This window comes from Notamacropus eugenii, chromosome 4, assembly GCF_028372415.1.
Source record: "Notamacropus eugenii isolate mMacEug1 chromosome 4, mMacEug1.pri_v2, whole genome shotgun sequence".
In the NCBI taxonomy this organism is placed as follows: Eukaryota; Metazoa; Chordata; class Mammalia; order Diprotodontia; family Macropodidae; genus Notamacropus; species Notamacropus eugenii.
In genome coordinates, this window is record NC_092875.1 from 302,548,602 (window position 1) to 302,573,811 (window position 25,210).

General features: G+C 36.9%; 1 protein-coding gene across 1 annotated transcript in view; it reads left to right on the forward strand.

The window, feature by feature from the left end:
• The window catches only part of STMN2 (stathmin 2), a 72,180-nt gene that overhangs the window by 26,268 nt on the left and 20,702 nt on the right, over window positions 1-25,210 (forward strand). The window contains exons 2-3 of the mRNA XM_072604946.1: window positions 7,409-7,504; window positions 13,307-13,479. Coding sequence (XP_072461047.1) covers window positions 7,409-7,504; window positions 13,307-13,479 — 269 coding nt within the window. The remainder of the gene's footprint in view (window positions 1-7,408; window positions 7,505-13,306; window positions 13,480-25,210) is intronic.

Below are 25,210 nucleotides of genomic sequence, written 5' to 3' on the forward strand. Positions count from 1 at the left end.
ACCACTTAGGAATGAAAGGATATGTCAAGCACTTTGCAAAATGATGGTAGAGAATGATAGGTTGGCCTCCATAGCAGCTTACATATTTTCTCATAACAACCATGTGAGTTAAGTAGTGGAAATACAATCATTTCAATTTTACAAATGAGGAAACCAAAGCTGATAAGACTCAACCACTATTCAACAGCTAATCAGGGGAAGAGCCAGAATTTGAACCCAGGTTTTCTGACTCCAAGACTAATCTCTTCTCCTATAACAAGTATTATGGAGTTAGAGTTGAAAGAGGCCATAAAGGTCATCTAGTCCAATGCCCTCGTTTTGTAGATAAGAAAACTGAGATCCACCAAGGTTAGGTGCCCTGCCCAAGACAAGAAAGAAATGAAGGGAATGATCAATTATAGCACTTCCTATATGCTGAGCACTGTGCTAAGTGCTTTATGAATCTCATCTTATTTGATTCTCACAACAGCTTATGAGTTAGGTGCTATTATTATCCCCATTTTCAGTTGAGGAAAATGAGGTAAACAGAGGAAGTAACTTGCTCAGGGTCACACATTAGTTAGCAAGTCTTACATTAGTTAGCAGGTGCCCAAAGTTGGATTCAAATTCAGGTCTTCTTAACTCCAGACCCAGCACTCTATCCACACACCAGCAAGGTCACATGGGTAGTAAGTATCACAATAGCCATCAGAACCCCAAACTGTTTTGATTGCAAAGTCTAATGCTTGTTCCATTCACGCTAATCTGTCTTTGTAAAGTGAATGCAACCACACTGAAGTGAGAACTGTTGAGGTTTGGGGAGCTGTCATCTCATTCTTGTCTAACCATATTTATGAATAGTCTAAGGGGATGGACAGCCTAGACATACATAAGTTGGGTGTTGGCAGGTAGCCATCTGACCAACCTTGAATGCCAAAGCAAGACAAAAGAATGATTTCCTGAGCCCACAGGAGAATTAGACTGAGTGACAAAATGTTGATTGGAAACAGACTGTGTTCCTATTATTTCTATAAACAATAGTCTACCAAGACCTCCCCAAAGGCAACCAATTTTCCTTTATCAGGAAAAAAATGGATAGCATTCCAGGTCATCAAGTGGGACGTTGATTAAAATAAATGAGAACTTTAAATGGGGATCAAGGCAGGGTTAGGTCCCTGGTTGGTACAATTTACTATTCTCATTATGATTTTGATCACAAGGACTGATTCATGTCACCCAATTTATCTTTCTAGTCACATTTTCTGTGACTAGAAAGATATTAGGATTCTAGAGCCTCATATGCTTCCATAAAACCAGTGATGGGTTGCTCCTCTTTGACCTTTTAAAATGTCCCTTTATTTGATTTGCTATCTGTCCCCACATGAAAGGTACAGTGCTTACATTAGTTAAATATTAATCCTACAGAAATGGCCTTGAAAATTGTACTTTGGGAACTATAATTCTTACTAGGGGAAAAAACTGAACATAAAATGGATACGGTTTCATACTCAACAGTGTTCCATTACATCATACAGACCAGAAACAACTGGAACAAGGCCAGCTCTAACAGCAACTGTCTATGATGTCCAAATAGCTCATTTGTTTTGCTTAAATGATGAATTTCTTACATCACAGTCATCCCCTGCCCAACCTCTCCAAAAAATCAGACAATCTCAAATTAGAATCCATAGTGGGTTAGAAATGTTTTTTACTTAAAATTGTCAGGGTCTGCTCTCTTCAGGCTTTTAAGAAGGAAACTGCAGTGAACGTGTATCTGATCAAAGCATGCTCTGTTTGCAAGGAGATGAAAGATTTGATCTTGGAGGATGAGGGGGTTAAATAATTACTAAAGTGCCCACTATGGGCCAGGTATTGTACTAAGCTGTTCGAATATTGTTTTATTTGAGACACAGCAACTCTGTGAGGTGGCTGATATTATTATTTTTTGTACAGATGAGGAAACTGAGACAGGCAGAGGTTAAATGACTTACCCAGAAACATACAGCTAGTGTCTGAGGCCAGATTTAAAGCAAAGTCTTCCTAACTCCAGGCCCTAAACCTCCTGGCTGGTGCATTATGCCCAATAATCTGGTTTAGAGGTAGTTATGTGTTCTGGCAATTAGAATACTGGACCTAGGATCAGGAAGACTTGAATTTAAATCCTACCTCAGACACTCACTAGAAGCATTACCCCAGTTAAGGCATTTAACCTCTCTGCCTGTTTTCTCATCCATAAAATTGGGGTGATAATGCATTTACCTCGTATTGTTGTGAGGATCAAATGAAATAATGTGTAAAAGCTCTCTGAAAGCTTCAGAGCACTATCCAAATGCTAGTTTATTTTTATTTATTATTATTATTAGTTTAGATCTGAGGCCTAAGGTGGAAATGGAGCACATCTTTTCTTTCTCTCGACCACAATATTCTCCTACCAATAGATAAAATCAGGCTAAAATTATTATCAAGAATAAATCTGAAGATTACAAAAAGAAAGGTTTAAAATAATAGGAAAGTAGAGAGGAAGATGAGAATCACAGAAAATTAAGGCTGAGAGAGATGAATAGAAACATACATGCATAGGTCCCTACGTATACACATCTATATGTACATGTCTCAACTATTAATACATATATCTCATGACTGATATTCAATTGTGTATGTATGTATACCTTGGGGTTTCTGTGACACCACTTGGCCGAGCTGCCGCCTGCCTCTGCCCCCAGTTCCCGGCCAGTCATCAGCAGCAGGGGACGTTTAGCATGATATAGGGACTGGTGCATTGCTAAAATGCTAAAATGACTGTTTGGGACAAAATTTCTTTTGTAAGAAAGAAGCCTACAATCTAAATCAGCATAAATAAACGTTTACCTCCAGAGCTCAATAAGAGTGCTTTGTCAATGAAATCTTTTCAGAGGTCTAGGTAAATAGAGTTACTGTACGTCTAAGTAAGGCAAGCCCACTTTGCCTCCCATTGTTCCCTTTTGTCTAATCTTATTCTTTTATACAGTGAGTTTATCCCCAGAGGTTTTTCCAAAGAAAACAGGCAAAATTGGAATTGAGTTCAATAACTGGAACTTTTCAAAAAACTCATTACTGAAAGGGCTGCAGGTAAAATAAGAGGGAAGAGAGGAGGGGAACACACAGATTCCAGTTTGTAGACTGGCAGCTAACTGACATTCTGGGCTCTTCTCAGAATCTGTGGCAGAAACTTAAGGGAATATACCATCAGTCAAGAAAATCAGTTTACTATTAAGATAGCCAATTTCTGAGATATAAAGAGAGCTCCAATTTACATAGTGCTTTCAGGTTTACAGAGCACTCTGTTCACAACAGCCCTGTAAGATAGGCATAATATCTATGGTTAATCCAAGTTTTAAAATAAGGTACCTGAAAAAAGATGAAATTAATTCCCCAGGTTCCCATAGCTAGTGAATGTTAGAATTAGGTGTCAAACTCAGGTCTCAGGACATCCATTCCTGTATCCACTTTAATTTGTCCCCATTTGACTAAATCATGGTACCTCACTTTTATCTGACTATGAATATTATCCCACTATGGGTTCTGAAATTTGGAATTTTCTAGAATATTTCTCCTTGACATTTCACATATTAGTTAACAGAGCTGTTAATCAACTGCTATGCATTACACTCAAAATTGCTATACAACCTAAAAGAAGTAACCTTTTCTCTACAGGAACCATTGCCATTTCTATAACCTAATGAATATGAAACTAGCAAGCTACTACTACATAATAATAGCTGACATTTATACAGCGTCCCAAAAGGCTTAGAGTAGTTTCAACTTATTAACTGCACTAAGTCTATGGGGGCACCTTGTACAGCACTTCAAGGTTTGCAAAGTGCTTTACGTACTTTTATCTCATTTGTTTTGCCACCACAATCATGTGTAATAAATATTAACCAATTTTATTAGTCCCTTTCTTGCAGATGAGGAAATCGAGGCAGGGACAGATTAAATGATTTACCCAAGGTAACCCAGATAGTAAGTATCGGAGGCAGAATTTGAGCTTGCAAGGCCAATGCTCTCTCCATTGAGCCACACTACCTACTCATTCCACACTTATGTAGTAAAAAGAACATGGAGTTAGAAAAGGTAGGTCAAAGAGTCAATAACACCTTGTCCTTGCTGGGTGATCTTGGGTAACTCTGGGAGTAATAAAACCTGGGGATCTAGATTTATAGAGATTACTACAAAAAGTGAAGACCCATATCTATGGTTACATTTACACAGGCCAAATGAAATGGAATTGAAGAAATCATTCAAGTAGTTCCATTAAAAATATTTAATTTCCATTATCTATATCATTTTTTAAGGTAAGGATTTATTCTGAGTCAGTGGCTAATAGCCTCAATTCTCAATGATCCACTTTGGTGCATCAATGCAGTTCTACCTGAGTTTAAATCCAGCCTCAAACACTTACCAGCTGTGTAACCCTGGGTGAATCACTCTGCCTCAGTTACTTCATCTGTAAAATAGATGATAATAGCGCCTACTTCCCAAAATTATTGGGAGAATGAAACGAAATGAGATTTGTAAAGCTCTTTTTAAACTTTAAAGTGTTATAAGTGCTGGCTGTTATTATTACTTATGTTAATGTTTTTGTTGTTCAGTCTTTTCAGTTGTATCCAACTTTTTATGGCCTCCTTTGGGGATTTTCTTAGCAAAGATACTGGAGTGGTTTTCCATTTCCTTCTCCAGTTCATTTTACAGAAGAGGAAACTGAGGCAAACAGGACTAAGTGAGTTGCCCAGGGTCACAGAATTAGTAAGTATCTGAGGCCAGAGTTGAACTCAGGTCTTTCTGACTCCAGGCTCATCACTCTATCCACTGTGCCCTCTAACTGCCCCATTTATATTAATATATTATAATATTATTATTTTCTGGACTTTTTAATCTATGCACATGACTCAGTTAACCATAGTTGTCATTTTAACACTTCATATGTATATGCATATATATCATATGCAAAATATCCTTACTTACCCTCCACAAATACTCTCCTGTAAGAGAGAAAGACAAAGAGAGAGAGAAGAAAAGGAGAGGGAAGAGGAAAGAATATTTAGTGTTATAGAAACTTACAGCTTTCAACACAAAATTAGTAATCAACTGTTTTATATACTTAAGTTTTCATTTCAACAAACATGCTGCAAAATTAAAGCTTTTAGAATAAAATCTATGAACTATTGAAAGAGAGAGAGATTAAAGGCTGTATATGTACACAGAATAATGAAACAAGAGATCACTCATACAAAAAATTATTTATTCTTAAAATGCCCAAATAACTTAAGCAAAAGTTTTCTGGTCCTAAATTCCCCGGATAATTGCCTTAGTATAAGTAGTTCTGATCAAAGGCTTTTCTAGTCACATCTATAAAGGTATAAATTTCATTAGCAAGTGGGAAAGAGAGCTGAACTAAAAACTCATTGAAACTTTCCCTTACCCCACTTCCTGCTAGCCATCCCACCTCTGATCTGCATGCAGCTCTCTCTCGCAGTACCCCTTCCTTCCATTTCTGGGCTAGGGTTGATAGACAGGACGACAGTCTCCTTATGGAGACTTGATATTATCAAATATAAGTTGCAAAAGCAAGACAGAGAGAAAAACATCTTAGAATCATCAACTTTAGAGCTAGAAGATGTAAGATTCAGCCTCTTTATTATTAAAATCAACAATACATTACTTTCTTGTTCAAACACAATGATTAAACAATGAAGATCTGTTTGAAAGCCAGGGTAAGGAGCATGGTTAATGATAACTGTGTGGAGAAATGGAGGAAAATGGTTAGCACTCCTATGTCATTTGGCTAAATAGATTCAACTCTCATATCAATATTCTTCGTGTGGGTCAGATTTGAAATTCACTGGGGTAAGAAATTTATTCTTGAACATTAATAGCTAATATCAAGTGCAACCAACTGTGGAAAAGATATGAAATTACTTATCACCTCCCAGAAGTTGCAAGAAAGCTCACGGCTCCACTTTATGCTGGGATACGTTGAAAGGATTGTGGTTATTCTACTAGCCTTAACCTATAAGAAGAATTGCCATTCTGTCACCACTTGCAACTGCATTATCGATTGTTAAGCTTTATTATTCTTACTACATGCCATATTTGTTTTGTTTTCTTGGGCTTTGCATTTTTCTTAAAATTGATTTTTAGATTTCCTTGCATATGCCTGCCTCCTACCCCCGAGCCTGATTATCCCAATCCTATACAAGGCCCATCTCATGTCCCATTTCTCCAGATATGCCTGCATGACCACACCATTTCGCAGTGATTTCTCCCTCTTCTGAATGAGTGAAGTAGTTCATTGTCTGTGTGAAATCTTGAAGCAATCTTTCGTTTTGCCCTCTTTCTTCACCCTCACATGCAGTTAGAGTCAACAAGTTCTCTCTTGATGTGTATTGCACCCATCCCTTTTTTTCCTTTCTCCTTGCTACTATTCTCATTCCCTCAATCTAGGCCTGAAAATTATTGCAGCTAGTCTATATATTCAGCCTCTCCTGTTATCAGTCTATCCTATGTAACCCACCCACATTACTCTCTACAACATCTCTTTCAATCATCACAGATTATTTATCCTACTAATTCAGACTGTTACCCCCTCTGAATAAATGGGTAAATAGCTGCTGCTTAAATCTATGCTCAAGTCAACTCAATAGTATAAGGATATATTACATGCCTACAGTATGTTAGACTCTGGCAAACGAAAAACAAAAATATTCCATGTCCTCAAGGAACTTACAATCTACTGATAAAACTGGGACCATTTTTTCTGATTGAATAAATTAATAAAATTTATTAATAATTTTATAAATTTATATAAATTAATAATAGAGGAATGTAGGTATAACCTTCTGCTTTATGAGGGCCTACGCATAGCCCTCCAGGTGTAGCTATTTAGACACCCACAAAATGTATTAGAAGAGAGACTTGGACTCAATATATTCTCATATTTCCAGACTTCTCACTCCCTCTAGCACATATTCTGCAATCCAGCTGGCACTGGCTTTCTTACCATTCCTGGAATAACACTCTATCTCCCTAATCTGGGCACTTTCTTTGGCTTTCCCCCATACCCCACCCCATCTCTGCCTCCTGGCTTTCTTCAAGTCTCAGCAACAATCTTAACCTTTGTAAGAAGCCTTCCCTGGTCCTCCTCAATACTAGCACCTTCCTTCTGAGATTACCCTCAATTTTTCCTGTAGATATTTTGTTTGTGCATAATTGTTTACATGTTTCCTCCCACATAGACTGTGAGCCTCTTGGGAGTAAGGACTGGTTGGTTTGGGGTTTTTTTTTCCTTTCTTTGCCTCCCTAATACTTAGCACAATGCTCTAATTAACATGGAGATCTAAAGACAAGAATCTGAAAATGAAAATTCACTCACAATTTTTTTTTGTTTCAGCCTACAAGGAAAAAATGAAGGAGCTGTCCATGCTGTCACTGATCTGCTCTTGTTTTTATCCTGAGCCTCGCAACATTAACATCTATACTTATGATGGTGAGTAACTTGTGATGAAAGTCACTTAGCTTCTTACATCATTGGGAAGGCTGGGAAATCATTCATTTCTCTGTCCCAGCCCCAACTGTAATTAAATCAATACCCTATAGATCTCACAATTGACTTACTGTTTCTGGCTATTAGCACTTATTGATCTGTCTATTGCTTGACACATTTTGTGTTTGGCCCTAATAATAACACATTAAAGCCTCATCAGAAGCAGAGCAGCATTACTAGCAGCTGCTCCAGCTAGATTAACCACAACAGTCCTTCCAGAATAACATCACACATGCAACCACTGTTTATCTATCTATCTATCTATCTATCTATCTATCTATCTATCTATCTATCTATCTATCTATGTCTGTCTGTCTGTCTGTCTGTCTATATGTCTGTCATCTATCTGTCCCTGTCTATAACTGCATCTATCTAACCATTCATTCATTCATTTACTATTTATTATTATAAATAGCATGTTGATCCATAATTAAAGTGGCTTCCCATTTTCAAGAACAGGTTTTTCACTGCAAATGCAAGAAGAGAAAATCTTGAATAAAAATGATTTAGGTTTTGAAAAATACACTTAAGTATATTTTGCTTATTAATGTCAGAAAGCCAGCAGGGACCTACAAGAAAATTAATTTCATTTAGAATCAGGATTCTTATCTGAGGTCCATGGATCCCCAAGCAGCTAAAATTACATCTTTATTTCAGTAAAATTGCTTCCTTTATAATTTTACATAAATGCAATATATACATACATATAGTAATTACAAGCATAATGTATATTATAATATATATTGCATCTAAAATCATTATTCTGAGATATTTGTTGCATCTAAAATCATTATTCTGAGAAGCAGTTGGGTAAGGGCTTCAGCAGACTACCAAAGGGGTTGATGATCCAGAGGTTACCCAGATAAAGAGAGTTGGGGGAAGCCTAACAATTCCAATTCCCCAATGTGTTTTAATTCATTAATTAGTAATGTAAGGGTTCACTTCCATACAGTCATGAAAATCACAATAATCAATTCCTTCAGCCACACTGTTTGAACTAGTCCCAAACACAGAGGTCTTAAGTGAAGGGAAGGAGGCCCACATCTTATATTACCACTCTCCCTTGTTTTTAAAGCTGAGTATTGGGGACAAGGACTTTTTTCTTCCTCTGTCACTTTATTTGTCATCCTGTTGAGAGCTCTGTCAGTGGCAGGACATTCACGATAAGTGCCAACTAACTGTTTTGTCTGGAAATAACATCTCTATGTCAAGAGCACACATCTGTTTCAAATCACTATTTTGAATCAGAATTTTAAAGCTACAAGAGAGATGAGAAATCATTTTACTTAACCCCACCTCATTTTATAAATGAGGAAACTGAATCCCAAAGAAGGGATATGACTTGCCACATGTCCCTATTTCAAGGTAATGACAGAGCTAGAACAAAGATTTGGGTTTCGTTTATTTATTCAACAAACATATAGTAAGCACCTGTTATGTGTAAGGTACAATACTAGGTGCTGGGGGAAAACCTCCTGATCCCAAGTCCTAAACCTTCCCACTACACCACATTACCTTCCCTACTCCACCTTCACACCAATCCCTCCACTTTCATCAAATGTTCTGTCAAGAAGAATTTGTTTGTCATGTATATGTGTGTAAGTTTATTCCTTCCATTCTAAAATATCTGTAAACGTGAGCATAGATAAATCTTTCAGTGAAAACTTCATATTTTCAAAAGGATCTTGAATCCTCACTGTTCCACATGGTCAACATTACCTAGGTAATAAATAGGAGAATATTTTCTTAATTTGGGGGAGGAGGGAATTTAAATGTTGTTAACAAAAGTGACATTGTATCTCTCCATGTTGTCTCTTAATATTTGATATCCTAGATGTCAAGGATTTCTATTGCAGCACTTTAAAAAAGCTCTCCCAGAATTGAAAGTTAGTTATAAATTTACCATCCAGCCAGCACAAGGTTGTTAGAATTGGAGCGGTTCATAAGCCCATTAGATGATACTTTAATTCAGTGCCAACTGCTGGAAAGGTAGGTCTAAGAAGGTCTAAGAACTGACCCCTATTATATGCATTAGTCCAGAGTTTGATCTGCCTTGGATGTTAATGCACAGTACTTATTTCTAAAGGTGTTGGGATCCATTGTAGAGGGAGCCCTTTCAGTGGGACTGCTTAAGGAGGATCTATCTGTTCATCTCTTAAATAGGAATACTAAATAGCCTCTCATGGAAATTCCTCTTGGATAGTCATAAAATAAATAATAGGGATATTAACAAGCATTGCTAAGTATGGAATGCAAAGGACAGGAAATGAGTACAATAATGAGAAGGGAAACTCTCAGGGGTCTAGAATGATAGATACAATTTTTAGCAATACGTAAATTTATATCAAGCATAGGAAAGGAACTTTATTTTGAATAAGGACTTTTCAAGTATTGTGAAGGATTAACACGTGTTAATCCTTCATAATCAAAACGTAACTAATTCCCCTAATACATGAATTTGTTTTTGTTAATTTTTCCCTGTTTTGGCATCAGTTAGCCAAGATACATATAATAACATGTACATATAGACTTGTAAATTAACATTCATAAACATATATAAATAGTATATACACATACTTGTGTATACATACACACAGTACCCAAAAAGTCTTAGTGCAGTTTTAAGCTTAAAATTTAAAACTAAACTATGCTTAAACTTAAAGCTGCACTAAGAGTTTTGGGACACCCTGTATGTATTAACTTTTAAATTATTAGCATCACAGGAGACTGTCCTGATTAACAGTCTACCTCGCAAGCCTGAAATGTACTTTCTCCTCACCTTTACCTCAGAGTCGCTCTCTTCTTTAAGATACAGTTAAAACATCATCTTCTGCATGAAACTTTTCCTGATGCACACACACACACACACACACACACACACACACACACACTACTAGTGCCTTCCCTCCCAAACTACTTTGTATGTAGTTACTTTGTCTATGGTTGCTTTTATTCAATTTAATTTCTACTGCATATATTATTTATACTTACCTCACTCATTAGAATGTGAGCTCCAGTACAGTAAGTATTATTTTATTCTTTTTATTTGGGTCCCCAGAGCATCTGGGTGGTAGGAGAGATAGTTAGCTAGATTGTGCAGCAAATAGAGCACTGGCCCTGGAGTCAGAAAGATCTGAGTTTAAATCTGGCCTCAGATACCTACCAGCTGTGCAATGTAGAGCAAGCTACCTAACCTCTATCTGCCTTGCTTTCCTCAACAATAAAATAGGGATGATAATAGTACCTACCTCACAAGGTTGTTGTGAGGATCAAATGAAATCATACTTGTAAAATGCCTGGCACATAGTAGCTCCCGAAATTCTTGTTTATTGATTAACAGAAAGTTATTACACATAGATTTACAATTTTCAAAGAATTAGGAGGTGATCAAAATCCACTCAATTTTAAAAATCTAACAAAGACATTTAATTAAATTTTCCATTGAAAATCCAGAAGACGTTTGTCATAAAATATCACACAATATCTCCTACCTGTCACTATGAACATAATAGATCATTGTTCTGTCAAAGTGTTAATGGTCAATTACTAGAACACCAGCTAATAAATCGCGGGTTACTTCAATAAAGTCAGACCTATGAAGTCACAGATACAAATAATTTAGGGGAAATTCCACATTCACATAGACTAGAATGATAGAATAAAATCAACACTGTGAAAATAACAGTGATAAATGTAAAGTTTTGTACTTGCATAAGTTTATTTGCATAAATTTAAAATTAGAGACAGTTTCACAGCAGGTCATATGAAAGAGGTCACAAGATATATAACTGTGTGAAAAGGGGGTTAATTCATCCTCAGGAAGCACTGATAGATTTATGGCAGCTAGATGAAAGGCAGTAATGGTTCTGTAATCTATCCTTGTCAGAAATAACTGAGTGTAGGGTATAGTTCTGGTTATTATCTTTTAAGAGCAGACTCTGACAAACCAAGGAGTGTCCAGAGGGGGGAAATCAAGAGAGAATGGAAACCACTTCAGCTGAGGAATGCTTACGAGCACAGGCTAGGTATAGCCCTGAAAAGAGAGAGCTTTAGAGAAGATGGAATAGCTGTCTTCGAGTATTTGAAGGATTATCATGTGGAAAAGATGATTTGTCTTGCCCCAGAAAACAGAACGAAAAATGGAACTTCAGGGAGCCATATTTGGAGTAAATTTGAGGTAGAATTCCCCAAAAAGGAATAAATTGATGTTTAAAGGAGTGAGTTCTAATCTAATGTAATCTAATCACTTATTTTGGAAATACATTTAAAAAAGAGAGACTGTGTTTTATTTGGGATGATGAAATATAATTTACAAAAAAAGCAATGAATTACCTCATGAAAGAGTGAGCTCCCTATTCTTGGAAGTAATCGATCAGAAACTGAATTATCACCTCTTACAGATGTGATCAAAGTAATTTTTTATCCTAATTGGAATCAAAAAGACTTTGGCTTAAGTCCTACTCAGACACTTATTAGACCCATAACTAACCTCTCTGTGCCCCAGGAACTGCTCTTTTAAACTTACTAAATCTCAGTACTTCATCTATAAAAATGAAAGGGTTGTACTAGTTGACTTTTAAAGTCCTGTCCAGCTCCCTATCTATGATCTCATAGTCCTAAATTACCAAGGAGTTCCTAATCTATATCCGTGGTAAGCAGAGTGGTCTCAATTGTTCATCATAAGAAACCTGTGAAGTAGGTTTTATTATTATCTTCATTTTACAGATTAGGAAACTGAGATAGACAGAGGACAAGTGACTTGCCCAGGGTCACACAGCTAGGTAGCACCTGAGGCCTGATTTGAACTCAGGTCTTCCAGACTCCAGACCCAGAACCCTATCCGCTGTCTCATCCAGCTGCCTGACAAGATTTGACTCATTGACAGTACTACACCCTGATGAAATCATGTTTGGACCCCATGTACAGATACTGAGATAGATATATAGTTAAATATTATATATAAATTATAAAACAAATTTAATTGATTCATAATATTTTATATATACCCCATGGTAACCCTTTCACCGGGACCCAGTTGATTGATTAATTGATCAAGACTGGAACCTGAGAGGGTATTAAGTAATTATAGTACATTGCTGCAGTAAAGGAAAGTTCAGGTTAATACAATTAGTGGAGTGGGGAGAAAATGCTAAAAAAAACCAAAAAGGCAAGAAATCTGAGGTATGGGGAGGTTAAGTGACTTGCTCTCTAGTTCCAATAAATATGCTTGTAATTCCCAGCATCTGCATATCAGGATGCCTAATTCACATTACTTAAAAGGTGGCCTTAAGATGTTTCCAGTCATGACAATTACCAAAAAGCAAATTTGTACTGCTTCATCTTCCTGAAGTGGCTCATATTTATTCCAGAGGTAAATAAACAGAATTAACCATGAAGTGAGGACAGGGCTTTCTTCTAAGTAGGCCTCCTACCACTCTACTCCCCTTAAATCCTGTCATCTTTCTCAAAAACTATAAATATTTATCTGGCTCAAATGCATTCCTAATTATGCCGACAGTGTGAATTTATATTTCTAGAGCATTGCACAGAAAATCTCAGGGTCCTTTCTGTTCCAACTCAGATTCAAATGTCTCCATTTGCCCATTGGAGATCAGATTATTTATAAAGTATAAACTTTAAAGTGCTAAATAAATGTGAGTTACTATTATTGTCTTCATCATCATCAAAATTATCTTCTCCTTCCTGCTAGCACATACTCAGAATTTTCTGCCCTTCATTTCTCAGATATGGAAGTGAAGCAGATTAACAAACGGGCTTCTGGCCAGGCCTTTGAGCTGATCCTAAAGCCACCATCTCCCGTGTCTGAAGCTCCTCGAACTTTAGCATCTCCAAAGAAGAAGGATGTCTCTCTGGAGGAAATCCAGAAGAAGCTGGAAGCTGCAGAGGAAAGAAGAAAGGTAGCCTTTAAAAATCCTCTTTCTTTTTAGATTCCTGTTAATCCTGCATTATTTTTGTACCACACAGTCCCTGGGCTCCTACTGCAGTTCTTTACAAGGATCTTCAGCTAAATCTTCTCAAGATCCCATGGTATAAACAGTAGTACCCTGGGCTAGTGAGTCTTGGATCTTAATTGGCAATTTTTCTCACTATAAAAAGTATCATTTCATTCCATTGTGAGTGGTTTTTCCCTAGATTATAGCATTCAAAGCCACTCGAGTTATGGCCATTGCACAGTCTTAAAACTCCTATCTCCATGATGATTCTTGATAATATGAAAGTATTTTTTACAGAGTTGTAGGTATCAGTTACTGTACCTGAAACAAACAGAGAATGAAGGAGGAAAAGGAACAGGCAGGGGGCACCTCAGGATGCAGGGTCATGGAGTTTTCTGTTATTGAAGGCTACTTTGGTTGGGAGCGGGGGCAAGTACCAAAAGGAGGAGTCAACGGAACAATGGCCTGTTATGGAGAACGGGGAGGAACTGGCAGGTTGAGAAAAATGGACCACAAGATCCCACTGTTTGGTACTATATAAAATTTCTTCCCTGGGGCAATGATCTGATGACTTCATGCTAGTGAGAGCACTGATGATACATGCACACACCATAGGATCCCACAGGCTTATATATTTAGAGTTAGAAGAGTCCTTAGATATTATCTCATCCAAGTGCCTTATTTTATAAATAAATTCATTTATAAAATAAATCCAGAGAGTTTAAGTAACCTTATCTTTAGCTATTTATTCCTACTGGTGAGATTAACTGTAGCATTTTTTAAACACCTACTATGTGCTCAACTCTGAGCTAAGCACTAATAAATGGTTTTAAAAGGGACAAGAACAGTCCCGGCTCTACTTTTGCTTAAAGGAGACAAGACAAATATAAGTCAGCACATATATAAGTACAATAGAAACAGAAAGACTAAAGCCAAAATTAAGTGGAAAGTCCAGAAACTAGAGTTTCCTACTTGTTTGAAATTTATTAACCAGTAAATTCCTCTTGCTTCAATTCCTGTTGTTGAAAATCTTTCTAAAAATTTATCTACTTCACTGATTATATTCTTGCATAACATTTCATCTATCACTGGAGACTCAGATTCTCATATTGGCTCCAAGACCACAGTTCTAAGACCAATGATGTCTTTGTGGTGTTAATGTAGACGATTGGGCTGAATTTATACCAAACCAAGGAAACTCCATGGTATTCCCTTTTGTTCCTGTTGGATTAATTTATAAGTTTGCTTTGTTGTCTTTTCTACCTTCCTCCTAAACATGGAGGGCACATCATAGATTCAAGAACTGCTGTCTTAAACTGTAGTGTACTGCTACCCTTGATCTTTTCTCCCCCAATATTACAGAAAATTGCCTTTGGTGCACATTGGTATCTACAAGTAAGTAATGTGAAGTAGAGGGAGACCATGACTTATGATAGAAAATCAGAGATAGACCTGAAATATAAGAAGTCATAGCAGTAGTTTATCACACTTAATATTTACATATCACTTTACATATACTATCTCATTTGATCTTCTTAGCACCTCTCAGGTACATATTATTTGCATTTTACAGATAAAGAATAAAAGATACAAAATACTTTCATATCTTTTTTAATGTACACAATTCTGGACCCGGACTTCAGATTTTTGCTGTTTTCTCCACCCAAAATGCTTCCTTTGACTTCTAGAAGGCACCAAACTAAGGAAAAAGAAAAGCGCGAAGTCAATAAAATCAGAGTAAAATGATTTGGATACTCTTGTAACAAAGCCCTCTGGCAACTGGTTCTAACTGGATAAATTGTGGGTCCTGATATATTCTCTCCACTCCAGCAGTCATATCAATATGAACAATTTAATTGGACTAGAAATTTACAATTTGGCTAAAAATGTCTAATCACCTGAAATTTAGCTGCCCATAAGTAACTCATTTTAGAATCCTATAAAATCTTTATGTCTATTTCACTTTTCTCCTACCTCTCTAAAACATTTATTAGGAAAAGTCACTATAGATTATGTCCTCGTGGCACAGTTTTAATTAGCAGTAAGTCCAACTAATTAATAGGAAATGCTATCCTTTTAAAAATCATTAATTGATTTTTCACTCTTAGATTACACTGTGTTAATTAGATTAGTGTTCTTCAGGGGAAAAGTATTAAATTCTCATTAAAGAGACTGTAGCTGGATTACTGCTTTGGAAAAGCTGTATTCTTCCTCCTTTCCATAGCAGTTAGAATTCAGATTTAGGGTCCACAGATACTCATTTTGTAGCCACTTCCCCTGCCTTCTCAGTTCCATTCAATTGGATGACATTGTGATTTTTCTCCATACAGAAGACCTAAACAGATAGTTAAGGCAAATGATATGAGCTATTCATTATTTCAAGTTATTTTTTAATGCTATTAAGGAAAGAGGGGGCTTCAGGCTTGAGTTACTCATACTGGCTTTCTGCATTGATCCCATTACCTTAAAAGCAACGCTATGGAAAGGTAGAGACACAGTAGACAGAAAATTGGCCTGTGAGTCAGATTGATCAGGGCACAACCCCTGTCTCTACTGTATACTGTCTGAGTGACCCTGGGCAAGTCACTGAAACTCTCTCTCAGTAAATTCTAGCTTGCTGTCCAAGATTAAAACTTGCAGACAAATTGCAGATTTGCATCAGTAAAGAGTGTTTTCTTACTACTCAAAGTTCCCTATACCAATAAGATCCTGAGTTCAGTCCAAAAGAAAGTAAAGACAATAATAATAAATATTTATATAGCACTTTGGGAGGTAGTGGCTATTATTGTCCTCATTTTACAGATGAAGGAAGTGAGGGTGAGAGAGGTTAAATGACCTGGAGCATCTGTTCCACAGACACAGAAAGAAGTAAGCTCAAATGAAGAGGAAAGGATAGGGTGTGTGTGAAAAACAAAGAGTAGTGGGAAATTAATGTAGTAGTAGAGGCATTTGAAAAATAGATTGGGAAGTTTAGAGTTTTTTGTTGAAGACAATAAAGAACCTTTAGAGTTTTATCTTTGTAATAAAGCAAGGTGATAAATATAAAGTAAATGCTTTCAGAAAATAATTTGTCAGGAGTGTATAGGGTAGAGCAAAAGAAGGACAAGATTATGGGTGGAGAGACCAATAAGTTATTGAAATAGCTCAGCTGAGAGATGATGAACAAGACTTAGGATGGGCAGCAAGGTGCAATGGAAAGAAACAGTAGTTTTGGCATCCTGGATAAGAATGCGGGATCTCCTACTTCCCCACAACATGTTCTGGAGTCAAGTAACTTTATTGATTCGAACCACAATGTTCCAACCTTAAAATGAGGAAGTTGAATTATCTCAAAAGTCTCTTCCAGCCCTAAAAACCTAAGGAATAGAAAGGGAGAAGCAGATGAAAAAATTACAGTGCAAGGAAGGACTGCTGTAATTTGGTGGCTGATTGTGTGTGCAGAGTGGACATGCCATCAGCAGAAAAGTGAGGAGAAAGAGTAGAATTAGAAGAGGATGAGTGGTGAGCTTGCACATGATTGTCTGTGTGGCAGGTTAACCAAGTGGAAATATCAAAAAAAGCAGTTGAGAAAGGAAACTGATCTCAAGAGGAAAGGTTAGGGAGAGTTTCTTTACTCCACAAAAAGGGTACACATAACTTCTGAAAAGCCACATTACCCTCTTGACAGAACAGGCTAATCATTTCCTTGAGTGCTAGAAAGGTAATGTGTTGTGGGGGTTTTTTTAATAGGTTTTTATTGATCTCTATTGTTTTTCTCATCACCTATATTTTCTAATATATTCCCCATTCTTTCTCTGTCAGCAAGCCGTCCTTTGCAGCAGAATCAAAAAATGGGGAAAATTGAACTCAGCAAAACTAACCAACTAACCAACATATCAAAAAAGTCTGACATTGTGTAGTCTTCTGCAAAGAAACGGGTAGAAGAGGTGAAGCGATGGGTTTGGGGAGAAAGCAAGTCCATTCTACTCTCTGAGCCTCAATTCCCTCATCTGTAAAATGACAGAGTTGGACTAAATCATTTCTGATGGCAGAATACTGAAGGGTAACTAGAAATTGTAATGAGGCAAAGATTAGCTTGATATAAGGAAAAACCTCCTAGCATCTAAAGCCACCCAAAAGTGCAATAGGCTGGACATGAAGTAGTGAGTTCCCATATTATTCCATGTCTGAAAGGGGAGACTGTATGACAACTTTTTCTGTGAGTCTACCAGTCATTTATCACAGAGACCCAAAGTCTCAAGTAGAGGGAGCTGATAAAGCAGCATCCTTTAGGGGGCGCCAGAACACCTCTTCACCCTTAATGGACCTTAGTCAAATGCTACCAGGACTTGCGTGTCTTAAGCATTCCTAGGCTTCAGCAGAATTGCTCCATCTGGTTTGCCCCCACCCAGGATCCCATGTATTGCCTCCTAAAGTGAGAGTTTGAACCAGTCTAGCCAGAGGACATTCCTCCATTCAGAGATTTCTTTCTAATCCTAGTATCTCTAAAAGCAAAAGGAAGAAGGGAAACATCTTTTGGTCCTCTAAATGTGTCCATTTATTTTCTAAATCAAACAGGATCCAAGACATAAAACAAGCAATCTTCACAATTCCAAGATCATTTGCTTATAACACTAATTTCATGGGGACAAACATTCTAGATGGAAGTAAAATTAAATTGCAAAAATAGATATATACTGAAGTAGAATACTGCATATAGAAATCAGAGACACTTGAATTGATAGTTTACCGAAGTGATCAAAAAATCTCTGAGCACCTACTTTGTGCAGGGCACTTTGTAGTCACCTGAGAGGTAGTACAAAGTAGTAACAACTACTGACAGTACCCACAAGGAGTCTCATTCTAGTTGAGAATAAAGATTTCCCCACATAAAAACTTAATTAAACCTAGTATGAGGCAGTATAATGATGCTAGATCAAAAATAGAAACTATGTGTAGGCTCTGAGGACTTAATAGAAGGAGTACCTATGACCTATCATCAATAGGTTAGGCTTCTGAGAGGAGATAGGCCTTACAGGAAGGGTAGGATCTGCAGAAACAAACACATGGGGAAGACAGTCTAAGCTAGGGGACCTGCGCAGGTAGAAGGACAAGACACATTCTCAGGGCCTTGAAGACATCAATCTACCTGAAGCAAAAGGTTTATGCAGGGAAGTGATGGGAGAGGAGAATGGAAAGATAGTTTAAAGCCAGGTAGTACAGAACCCTGAATATGAGGCTAAGGAGCTTGAATTTTAACTTGTAAAGCATAGGTAGTATATTTGAAGGGTTACTGTTTTGTTTTATTTTGTTTGAGGAGGATATAAAAGGTTCTATTCTTATGACATCTCACCTGGTAAGAATATGCAGGAGTGAATGGGGTGTGGAGGAAGTAAAAGAGGGTGGATACTACAGAAAGACCAGTTAAGAGGCCTTTGCAACAGTCAATATCTAAAGTGAAAAGGCCAAAACTAAGACCGTAGTAGAGAGGGAAAAAAAGGCTTTGCTGTAAGAGACATCACAAAAGAATAGATACAACTTGATAACTGAGCAGAATTGATATGAAGCCATGAGAGAACGATTATCAAATGTTATGAAGTCAGGAAAGAGAACGTGCTAGTTTGGAAGGAAAAACAATGAGGTAAACTTTAAACATCATTATTATAATATCTGTTGTCATTTATAAAACACTTAAAGGTTTGCAAAGCACTTATATTGAGACATTTAAGGAACAGGATGTGTGAAAGAGGCAAAGTTTGGCTCAATATTAAGAAATCTTCCTAATAATTTGAGTAGCCCCAAAATGGGATAGACTACACAGAAGGAAGGTACTTCCCCATCAGTGGAGGTTTTCAAAAAGAAGTTGTATGACCAGTTGTTGTGGATGTTATAGAGAGGATTACTGTCCAGGAACAGTCTGGACTCAATGACCCCTAAGGTCTCTTCCAGCCATCACATTCTATGAATTTAAGACCCTTGATGTCTTTTCTGATTCTATTTTTTTCTTAAGTAGTAATTCCCAACAAGTAAGAAAAGATGTAATATTACTATTCAGGAGACAGGACAGGGCTAAAGAGAGTGCCCCCCCCCAACCCTCTGTAGAGAGAGAAAAGCTAACGTTATGAGGGTTGAAGAAGAAAGCAGGGAGAGAGAAGGGCATAGGATTAAGCATGGAGCTCTAGGGCACACCTCCATTGAGGGAATGATGAATAGGAGGCATCAAAAAAGACCAAGAAGAATGTGTCAAAGGAGAAGATGGTTGAATGTCATAAATACTAGTGAAGGAGAATGCCAAGAGAAGAGTGGTCACAAATACTGCAGGGATAAAAGAGGAGGCGAATCAGCATAAACAGCATAAATTAGCACCAGATTGGGATATGGTAAACCTTGGTTCTGTTCCCAACTCTGATGACAACAATATCTCTGGGTCCCATTATTTAACTTCTATGAAATGGTGGGTTTGTGTTGGCTGATCTTTAAGATTCTTTCCAGCGCTAGCATTTTATTTTAGAATGAGAACTGAGAAAAGGCCTTTTAATTAGATGAATAGGAAGTCACTGATCAGCTTTACTTTGCCCTGCAAGCCAGCAAAACTGAACAACCGGTTGTCCCCAATCTTATTATGTGCTCTCCTTCTTGCTTATACCCTCCAAAACTCAAGGTAGAGAATTAGGATCAGGAAAAAGAAGGGTCTGTTTATTAAATAATAACATAAGTTTAGCTAGTAAGATAGAAAAGATTATCCAGTTGTGATCTAACCTGGGTACAGAACAGTAGGTCTATAACCTACCATGTACTACATATTATAATTCTCTTAATGCAGCCTAAAATCATTTTACTTGAAATTTTTGTTTTGTTTTTTGATTACTATATAGTACTGTTGACTCAAATGGAACCTACATTATACCGTTGATTCACATGGACCTTATAATCTAAACCTCACATTTTTAGGGCAATTACTATAGAATGATGCTGTCCCCATAATGTACTTGAGAGACTGATTTATTGAACTCAAGTGTAAGATTTTGCATTTGTCCCTATTCAATTTCCCCTTATTCAATTCAGCCTAATATTCTAGCTTGTCAAGATCTTTTAGAATCCTAACTCTTTGCTAGCTCTTACTCTCTGATTTGTTTCATCTTCAGATTTGATAAGCATGCTATCACTGCCTTTATCTAAGTCATTGATAAACATTTTTAAAAGCATAGGACCAAGGACAGATCCCTGGTGCTCCACTGGAAAGCAGTTTTCATATTGTAAGATCTTTGATGGCAGGGACTTTCTGTCTTTGCATTCCTAGCCACAGTGTCTGGTTCATGCTAAGTGCTTAATGAATGTTTGTTTCCTGACTGAATATTTTAAGCAAGGAGAGGAAAGAAGAGGAAAGGAGAAAAAGGAGTAAAAAGTAGGTGGGGGGTTAAAAAGGAGGAAGATGAGAGGAGAGGATGGTAACGGACAGGACAGTACAAAAAAAAAGCAAGAGAGGACAGGACACTTCATAACAAGGTCCTTTTGTTAGATAATAGCATAAGAGAGAAACAGAAATAAACAACAAAAATAAAACCATAAAAGCTAACAGGTGAAAACAAAAAAGTAGAAGAAAGGAATATTAACTGAGGGGAGAGAAAGAACTAAGCTCAAAAGACAGGGAAGTAAATCCCCACAAAAGCTTAAAAATAAGGGATGTGATAGAAGGTCCCAGATCAGACAGGCACTGTGATACTCAACCTATGCTGTAATTATTAAATAGTAATTGTTTCTCTTTTACCCAGGAACCCAAAGGGTCTTCCCCTCCCAGTTTGTTTTAATTTTTTATTAAAGGGGCCATCCCTTGAGTAGATGCTTAAAGAAGTCTATTGAATGGATGTATCTCACTCAAAGTGAGAATGTGATAAGACCTTAGCTGGAAAGGGCCAGGGCCTCCTATTGCATCCTGGGCCATCTCCAGTCGTTCTGATGAATATCAAGCCACTGGACCCAGATGGCTCAGTAGGAGAAAGTGAGGCTGATGATCTTGCACAGCCTTCCCTCACTCAAATCAAAGTCACTGCAAGTCATGTCATCATCTAGATGTCATGGTCCTCTTCGAGAATGAAGGACAAACACAATAACAACATTTTCATATTAACATCAAAGTATTAATGAAGCTACCCTGGGTCTGACTACCCAATGATCTCTTCATCATCCATTTCTCACCAAGCATTTCATCTAATTCTTTCCTATGTTCTTATCATGTTCTATCTTTTCATACTTATTCTTGGATACATCCTATGTACTCCAATACTTTGTCAAATTGCTGAGGGCAAACAAGATCTTCTCTATCTTTAGTGCCCTGTATATAACAGATGTATAATAAATAGTACAGTGGCCTGAGCGCTGGTTTTGGAAACAGAAACTTGTGTTCAAATAATACCTCCATTCTTACTACCTGTGTGACAGCAGGCAAATTATTTAGCTTCTGGGAAATGAAGGGTCATATCAAATGACCTCTGAAATCCCTTCCCACTCCACATCTATGAACCATAAATGATAGATCGAATTAAGGAGCATCAAGAGAACAGTTTTCATAGAGTACTAGTGGCTGGAACAAGACCATATAAGATTAAGAAAGTGAAAAGTTGATAAGCAAATGTCAGAAGAAACTACAGATCACTCTTTAGAGGTTAGTAGTGAAAGAAGGGGATCAATAGCATCACCTTCAATTGACAGCAGTGATTTGAAGATATTTTGGCAGTTCTTTCCAAAATAGGATATCTTAGATATACATGTCTGTATATCCCTATTAGGGAATAAATTGTAAGAGATTGAACTTGCTAAGGGCAGTGGTTTTATCTTAATATATTGGTATACCCCCAAATGACCCAGCAAAGCATCTTTTCAAATAAACATTTATTAAGAACCAATTGTGGGCAAGACGTTTAGGTAAGGTTTGAAACTCATCTTAGGGACAATAGGCACTAAATAAATATTTGCTAAGTAGACGAATGAGTTAGAGAGAGAGGAGATGATTGAGAGAGAGCCAGGTTCCAGGAAAGATGGAAAGGTATGGGAATTAGAAAATATGTGAGACAGTGGGCGGGGAGTGAAGGGGGAGAAGAGACAGAATGACAAATTAACCTTCAAAAGAAGAGGCATCTCTTCTGAATCAAGGAAGAATAAAAGAACATATATATTACATATTTTAAGGAAGAGAAGCAGGAAAATGAAGGAGCCAGCCCTAAATGAGTGGGGAAAAAATATTTGTTGCTACATATTTTCCCCTGATTTACTTTCTCATTAACTAACTGATTTTTACCAAATTAGGGCCAATTTTAGAGTTTCAGGCTAATCTGTAAGCTTGATTTGAGGTTCAGTTTTCTATTCTGAAACAAAGCCATGGTCAGTAAAAGTTTCCAAATGGGCATATCTTCTGCAGTTGCACTAAATGAGAGTTACAGTTTCACAACAACCATCCTAGTTTTCAATAGAAAAAGTCAAAGCATCAGCCTTGGAGGATTTACCTCTCTGTGTGCCAGAAAAAAAATCAGGATTGCCACATGTGTGAGGAGAATATATCTGTTACAAGCCAGGGACCAGGTTCAGAACACAAAAGTGCCACCTTGACTAGGAACCAGGGACTTTTTTGTGGTTGATGAAGGACTTCCAGTGATGCATCACAGCATGGACTTGAATTTACCTTGGTGCTCTGCACCTGCTGGTTCTGGGTAGCTCTCTTCTCCATCTGCCAACAGCATCTCAGCACTGGCCATCTGGCTGCTAGGTGGGAACATACTGCTTTGGGCACATTTGGGGCTGGAATTAATACTGCTCCACTGATTGACTGGACCAAAAATAAATGTTAGGGGGAAGTTGTTATGAAGGTTGACAAGTCTTTGTCTCTCCCCAGTCCCTGCCCTTGTTTAAGAAAACAAATGGTGACTTCCATGAGGCACCTGTTGTTTCTGAATCAGGAAATAATGAGGTAACTGCAGCCCAGATTGCTAAATCACAGTCTCCACCCTGTAGCTGACTACATAGAACCGGAATAATTGCATTTTTTAGGTAAAATTCTCAAAAAAGGAAACCTAAAAATGCTTATTTTTTCAAGTTTCATAATTGGTCTTTAAAATGTAATTTGCTAGGAAATAAGACAAGAGAGTTATGCCTACTAGCCCAACTACAAATGGCTATAAATGGATCTTTTTTTAAAAAACGGTAATGAATGTTTTTTAAATATGTAAACTTAAGGATTTAATGATATCATGCCCAAACTATCATGCCCAAAAAGAGAACCCAATCCATACTAGGTCAGCTATCACCTCTAACTTCTTTACTGGAAAGAGAGACTTATTCTTGCTTATTTTAATATATATACATATATATATATATATACATATATACAAACGTGTGTGTATGTCCATATAGACATATATAATTAAATTTATCCCTTAATCACTATTTCTGACAAATTCTGTTTTCATATCATGTGCCCTTTCTAATAATAATCATTATCTAAATATAATAAATAAGTGATTCAAGAAATAAGTGACTCTTGCTGATAGGTAGTTTTGTCATTGCAAAGCACTTTAAAACTGGCCTTTTTTAACAGAGCCTTATAACAGTTCTTTAAAGCAGACAGGGAAAATATTATTTATCTCCATTTTGCATATCGGAAAACTGAGGTGCAAGACACCTTAATCCAAATCTTTTCACTCCTATATCCAATACTCTTTACATTAAAATTCCAGATAGAAAGAAACAAAGAAAGACATAGGTATGTATATACATAAACATGTACATATATACATATATATGTGTGTGTGTGTATATATTTATATATGAAGTCGTTTAGACTTCCTAGGATCTACCTAGGATCACTCTGAGTTAAAGATTCAAAAAGTCTTTCACTTTGTAAGGAGGATGTCCCATGAGCTCTGGAATCATAGAATCCTGATTTGCATAGTTACATAATAAGAGAGCAACACAGTGATTCCCTCTTGGCCTTTCAGCACAATCAACTTTTTGTTTGCTCTTTCTGGAGAGGTCATTCTCAAAAGTCTTTGAAATGACTATAAATTTTATAATACATCTGGCTCTTCACCATAGAATTCATATAGCAGAGTTTCTCTTCTATAATTAAATCTCTTTGACGTTTCTTAACAAGGCACTGTTGGATTAAATTAGATATGTTTGTTCTTTTTTTTTAGTGTAATAAGGTTAACAGCACTTGTTATTGTTAGAAGTTAAATCATTCATTATGTTTTAAATAGCCTAACTCACCAAGATGTGAAAATAAGACACAGGGAGACTTACTTTTGGATAGACAATTCTTCATAGCAAGTTAATATATCCATAAATGATCAAGATTAGACAAGAAAATGTAGTGATAGAAGATAAATTCATATGAGAAAAGAAAAGCAATAACTAAAATTTAGACCTTCATATTCCTTCTAACTCATGTATATGTAGAGTGTGATCTAGTTTTAGATACCACTTACCTCAAATTTATCTTCCATTTTATTTTTGTAGTAATTAAACTCCTATAACCAGTACTATAACTAATGACAGTAAACGACTTTGGAACATTTCAGAAGTGCTACTAAAATGTTCAATAACTCTTCTCTGTGTCTCATGATTTTCTTCCCATATACACTAGAGAAGAAATTATATCTGTTATATGGAGTCCAGTGTGGGATTCATGTAAAGATAAAACATCCTACAATAAGTTACATGTCTT